The sequence below is a fragment of the Cynara cardunculus genome, assembly GCF_001531365.2.
Source record: "Cynara cardunculus var. scolymus isolate 2C chromosome LG 13, CcrdV1, whole genome shotgun sequence".
NCBI lineage: Eukaryota > Viridiplantae > Streptophyta > Magnoliopsida > Asterales > Asteraceae > Cynara > Cynara cardunculus.
The window spans coordinates 9967294-9973924 of record NC_037540.1 but is presented as its reverse complement, the minus strand read 5'-3'; the positions used below and the strand labels follow the sequence as shown (position 1 = coordinate 9973924).

The window sequence follows — 6631 nt, the reverse complement described above, 5'->3', positions numbered from 1 at the left end:
TTAATAAGTTGTAATATTGAGTTTTAAGTAACATGCATTAATAAACAATACTTTATACATAAAAAGTGGTTTTTAAAAGTTTTTGTCAAATACTTGATATTTTACAAAATTAAAATAATCTGGGCCGAACCGATTCAATCCGTTCAAATCATTTACGTATTCGCCTATTCGGCGTTGGGCCTTATTACTTTTTCATATTTTAATTTCTCTCCAGTTCGGATTCTTATAAAATATTTGGGCCTCTATTTAAAGCCCATCAGGCCCGCTGTTTAAAACTTGCTGCACTTTCCCTCCTACATTCTGCACTCTAATTCGGGAAGGAGAGTGTCTGTGAGAGAATGGGAGAGATTCAGAGCTTGATTGGTGAAGATTAGGGTTTATCTGGGTGTTGAAGATCATGGAAGATTTATCTGTCTACGATTCAAAGACCAGTGTTATCGTTGGAGGTACAGGTTAGCTCATTTGCTCTAATTCTCTCCATTTTTCAACCGATCATTTATATTAATTTTCACATATAAAGAAAAAAGGTGATACGAACTTTCGAGACTTTGATTTTTGAAGAATTAGGATTTCAGAGATTTTGCGATATGGAGAGATTGAAGGACTAATAGCTGATTCTATAGTACTAATTACGGATTTATTTTCTGAATCTATGCATTCTTCAATTTAGAATTAGAAGATTACATGTATTGGATTTGGATCATTAGTATTTCTCGTGATCTTCATATTGCATATCGATTCATAATGTAAGCAATGGTTGTTGTACCGGTTACAATTGGTTTGATAATGGAAGCTTGAATTTGAGTCTCTGTCTATGCATCTGTAATTTTGTTTAAGGTTTTATTTAGGTCTATTGTAATTGCCTGTGCTCTTTTGAATGTGATTCGGGGATAGATAAGCCCAAGATTGAAAAAAAGACAAAAATTAATTGGTTTGATGTTGAGGGCTAAAAAATTTACGTTGAATCTTAGCTAGATGATGTAGAGCTTTAGGCCTTATTCTCGGGTTATTGACATTTATAACCAATGTCAGTACTTGGATTTTTCATTGCAAACTAACCGTATCGTCGGCAAAGAAACATTATAGTTTGCAACGTTGAGCAACTTGGTCAATATTTGAAATTTATGTTCAACAAACCCATTGTAACTTGCAAAATTGGGTTTATAAAACGTTAAAAATGTCGAAGTATACTAGTGGATTGCTTTGTAGGATTTAAGTTTATAGGATCAAACTATAAGACGTCTGATCTAGAAGTGTTGGAATACGTTTATATGATGTTTTTGGTGTTTTGACAAGTTTTTATAACATTTTAAAAATAAAATGTAGTATTAACTATTTTATAGGACACTATTTGAAAAATGTCTTATAAACACGTATGCCTAGATGTTCTTTAGAACACTTGTCAAAAGTGTTCTATTCTTAGAACACTTTTCAATAGTGTTACATAAAATAGTTGTTATAGTACTTTTTTTTTTAAAAATGATCTAAATTAATTTTTTTTTTATAAACCTTAAGTTCTATAAGAAAGTCTATTAGGACTATTGTACAAATTTATTGTAGTATTAAGTGTTAACTTTGAGTCCCAAACTAAAGGAAATGCTAAAGGCGGCTATTCTGAAATTTTACTTTAACTGTTATAGTTTCTCAGGCTTACTATTCTTATGTGCTAATTACAAAATTTCTACTGAAATAGATAAGCCTAAAATAGAGGAAAAGGCAAAGCTTAATATGAGAAGTTCAGGAAGGAGAACACTTGCTGACATTAGCAATATTCCACAGCGATTTAGTGCTTCTAATCAAGATAACAAGCCACAACCAAGTTCGGATGCTATAAGAGAGTATATCAAGCAGCTCCAAAAGGTGCATATCTGTTTAACCAAGATCATAAAGCTACATACTTTCATCTTTTTATTAATGTATATGATCAACCAGTGAATGAGGTTCCTCTTTCATGTGATCCAGGAAAACGCAGCACTTATGAAGCTCTTAATAGACAAAAAGTATCCAATAATTATCTATTTTCCACTTTTTTGCTGATGTAGGAAGTCCCAAACCCTTTCTTATGCTTTATTTTCTTAATATTGTTGCAGTAGAAGCATCGAACTTGGTGGAGCCGAGGTACAGAAACTGAGAGTTATCTTGCAGAAGGTGCAGCAGCAGAATTTGTTACTTGCTCAATCAAACAGCCAGATGCTAGTGGTCCGTTAATTTGTTGATTTATTTTTTATTTTTTCTTGTGACATGCATATTAAAGAAATCTGATATATTGCTCCATGTTGTAGGAACTAAATTCAGTCAAGGAGAGGGTAAGTAATCAAGAAACTGATAGGTAATCTCTTCTTATATTCGACTTCTATCCATGGCCATACTCATGCCCTTCTCTTTTGTTGTTTGGTTTAGCAAAAAGCTCTGAAACATGAACTTGGATGCAAAGATGGCTTGATTATTGCAAAAAAGTTGGAGCCGGAGGTCAGTTAGTTGCTATCTTCATCTCTTACCATACATACATTCTACATCGTGCATTGCCCTTTTTACGCGCAGTTGTCTGAGTGTCCATTATCTTCAGGGAAATCCCAAAGCTAGAATCTTTCAAGCAAATGATAGCCAGGTAAGTGCATGAACTTCGGTAATATTTTGTGTACTTTTTGTTCAAAATTTGTCTCTCGTTGCATCAAGATTGAGTGAACTTCATGTCTTCACTTGTAGAATGATAAGGTAACTGAACTAGAGGAGACAGAAGCGTGTACAGTAGCGGAAAGCAATGATCACAAACGTTATAATACCAGCAGAATGCAGAAATCCAAAAGTCAGTGCTATTCATATGTTCTACTTTCATTTTATTATACATGAAAACAGTCTTCTACACCCCTTAGGGTAGAGGAAAGATTTCATACATCCTACCATTTCCGGACCCTACTTTCGAGAAGGATATTGTAACGTCCCATAACCAAAGCAGCAGGCTGACCAATAACTTTTAATTCAACCTTAAAAGAAGTTAAAAACAATGGTGGAAGTTATTGGTGGCCCACAACTTTGAGCTTGCAAAGAGCTTAAAAATCTACCTTTGTATCCATATCGGCGGAGTTTTACAGATATATTGGGTACGGTTGATTTGGTTTTGTTCGGTGCAACTTTAATTTTGAAAAATGTGGTGTTTCTTCATTTCTTGATTTTAGGTTTAGTCTCATCTGATAAAAAGGTTCAGGATAATGAAGTCGGTAAAGCCAGAAGGTTTGTGCATACTCACCCTTCTTTAGAGTTACTAATTTACTTTCTTTGTAAAAAAACCCCATTATATATTTCCTTACAGGATCCAAACTAGAAGGCAATCTTCAAGGCTTAAGCATGATGAACCAAAATCTACCAAAAGCTCCTTCGAAATAGAAAATGTTGATGATCTTCCACCGTGTTCATTACTTGATGATGATAAAAGTTGTAACCCAGTGCCCTTGTCATCTAACAAAGAAGGCAAATCTCTGGAAGACTACAAGCCTCAAGAACAAAGGAAAACATCTCTTTCGAGGCCTTTACGTGAAGCAGCCAAGAAAGTTCAGTCTTACAAAGAAATCAATGTCAATGTGAAGATGCGAAGAAACGAGTGAGTATTTCTTTTTCTTCCTAATATGTTGCTACATGAGAATTCTATTATATGGGCATGCATATACACCATTTGTTTGACCTGCAACAGTTTGGCATCGGTGGTGGTGGGAAGATGGGTTGCTTAATTTTGGCATCTTTATGATGATAAGTTGATAACTAGGTAAAGAGAGGTATTGAGGATACTATAGCTAGATCTTTGTTAGACTATAAATGGTGTATTAGATCACATAAGTAGCAAATTGAGCTGCCCATTTGCATATATTATCACTTACACTCTGATCAACACAATCTCTTTCTTATGAGGATATTGATATCCGAAACCTCTTTATCCACCATGCTCTGGATCGTACTCCACGGTCATCATGGGTAGGTAAATTGCTACAAGTGAGCAGTAAAAGAGTGGTGGTTGTTGGGTTTGATCCTAGGAAGGCAACACGTGCCTTATGGGTCGATAGGTAAACTGGTTATAGTGTTGTGATGGACGTGATGGTGGTGTATATTGAACAAAAGGTTAGATGGCCAATTTGAGTGTCGTTCGAGGATTAAATGGTATATTAATATTAATGTCAATGTCAATATCAATATCGTTTGAAAATCTTGATGTGAGAATTCAAATAAATCAAAATCGCATTGTAAATCATAGTATAAGTAATTGTATTCTTTTTTAAAATCAACCCACCACCATCAACCTTCTACTTCTTTGATTGAGTTGTCAAGTGATTTCGATGCTTCAACCTCGTCACTATAATCACTTTAATTTTATCAAGCTCTTCTGTTCTTTTTGGACTGGAATTTGATGTTGTTTGTTGTTTTGATTTATTTTAAGAATTTGATAAGTATTTTCTTATTTATGCATCTTCATTACCGGTAATGTGGATTTGTTAATTATCGTTTAGTTCATTGAGAGATAAAATGGTTACTTCGATCATTTAAATAATCAATTCAGAAAAGAAAAAAAAAAAGACAACACAAGTTCATCCGAACATACAAATTTATCCATACATAATTTGATAGAAACGTCACCAATTACGTGATGATACTATTTGATCATTACTGGTTTTAACACGTTAAAGACCAGCCATAATGCTCATGATTTAATATGAAATAATTTATGTTATTGTCATAAATAGATAAACAAAAATCTGTTTTAGACCAATAAATATGAAATAAATTAACAGTAAGCAGTTTTTGTATATTTTCTAATAACGATTGTTATAGTTATCAAAACGCGAAGTTTTAAAATGTAGTATTTCTTTTTGAAGTATATATATATATATATATATATGACAAATAAAACAAATAAACTTACACATCCTTTTCACCTTTAGTGAGGTTTGAACTCTTGACATTTTAGGAGGTCAATGACTCACATACCGCTAGTATTTATTGCAAATATATAATGCTTGCAACCAAAAGTTTGAGCCACGGTAGGTCTCTTTACAAAGTGTTTTTATGGCAACTTGTATCGAGATGATTTTTTTTTTTGAAGTTGCTTAGTCTTTCGAGATTTACATGCTTACAAAATTTGGCAATTTTTCTAGCAAGGATCAAGGAGTTGTCATGTTTTTTGAAAGTATGACTCGTATATATGTGCATCTTTACATGCATGTATATATATACACACATGATCAGGTATATATGGTTAAATTTATAAAACGAATTATTTAATACCTAATCTATTACTACTACGTATATAGAAACAGACAATTAGATGATAATTCGTTATATAAGATGATGACGTTTTTAGTCATTTATCCTTTAATATACCTTTATAATTCACTCAGATAATATACAATCATGAAATCTGAACTGCAAAGTGGCAAACCTTTGTGTGTGATACATGTCCATCAATAAATTTCATTTGTCTTAATAACGTTTAACTGTACAACAAACTGGCAATCTATTTTGATGTTTTCATATGAACAAGTATACAATTTTGATTATTTTCTGTTTATTATTATAAGAGCATCTTCATCAGTCTCTCCAAAACGGATAATGAAATTTCAAAATTTCTAAAACACAAATATATTCAACTACAACAGATTCTCCATTTTAGAGATTAGTAAATTACAACATTGATTATATGATTAACATATTTCATTCGTCTAATAAAATATTAATTCTCTCTCTAAATATTTATTTTCAAAGTTTATTATTGGTGAAAGTATAATAAAAAAATCTAACTTTCTCCATTTTAGAGAATCTGCTAGAGATGCTCCAACAAAAGTGGTTGTTAGAATACCAAGAAACGTATGTGTTTTATCTAAGAGAAAGGTTTAGAAAAATCTAAAAAAAATTTCTATTTTGAATGATTAAGTCCTTTATTATTTTTTAATAAATAAACTATTGAATTTTCCATCTTGAATGATTAAATTCTTGAACTCTTTTAAAAAAACAAACCATTAAACTTTCTCATCTTAAATGATTAAGTTCATGAATATTTTTTTTATTAAATAAACAATCAAGCTTTTAAAAATTGGTTACCTATATCGTTTTAACCTTAAAAACTAACCACCTAAGAGGATTTTAAAGTAAAAAAACCTAATTAGTTTTACCATTCCGAAACCTTACGATTTACATCATCCAAAGTTCTTGCATCCAACAACATTGCTTGACCACCCCATGGCCCCCATCATCGTCCACTTTTATCACTGTCCATCACCGTCGTTGGCCCATGTCATCAATCTTCCTCTTTTTTATCTATTTTTTTTTTCTTTTTGACTCTCCCTCTTTTTTAATATGTCTACACGTACTCTATTAAATTGTTGGAAAAAAAAAGATCAAAAAAGAGGGAAATCGTTGGCAGAAGACAACATGATGGAGAGCGGTATGAAGATGAGTTGACAAGGGGGGGCACCGAAGTTGGATGCGATGGGTTTGACTGACGTTAAGTTTGGAAATCTTAAGACTTGCTTTTGTTTCTAAAACCTTCGTAACCGTGATGTAGTTAACTAATAGGTTTTCTAAAAACATTCTCTTTCTTTAAAAACGTTACCATAAGTTTAAACTTTCTCTTATTGTAATAGTATCA

General features: G+C 32.3%; 1 protein-coding gene across 1 annotated transcript; it reads left to right on the top strand.

Annotated features, from left to right (window-relative positions):
• The first annotated feature begins 397 nt into the window (after window positions 1-397).
• On the top strand, window positions 398-3602 carry LOC112524741 (SHUGOSHIN 1). Its single transcript, XM_025134698.1, has 10 exons — window positions 398-452; window positions 1649-1860; window positions 1963-2000; window positions 2091-2199; window positions 2283-2306; window positions 2401-2469; window positions 2567-2608; window positions 2707-2806; window positions 3177-3231; window positions 3311-3602. The coding sequence occupies exons 1-10, from the start codon at window positions 398-400 to the stop codon at window positions 3600-3602; spliced, it is 996 nt and encodes a 331-aa protein (XP_024990466.1).
• The last annotated feature ends 3029 nt before the right edge of the window (window positions 3603-6631 follow it).

What these genes read in the sequence shown, in the direction of transcription:
- LOC112524741 (XM_025134698.1), top strand. Translation starts at nt 398, where the DNA reads ATGGAAGATTTATCTGTCTACGATTCAAAGACCAGTGTTATCGTTGGA. An exon ending in ATATCAAGCAGCTCCAAAAG is followed by an intron (nt 1,861 to 1,962) that starts GTGCATATCTGT and finishes CATGTGATCCAG; the next exon opens with GAAAACGCAGCACTTATGAA. An exon ending in AAGCTCTTAATAGACAAAAA is followed by an intron (nt 2,001 to 2,090) that starts GTATCCAATAAT and finishes ATATTGTTGCAG; the next exon opens with TAGAAGCATCGAACTTGGTG.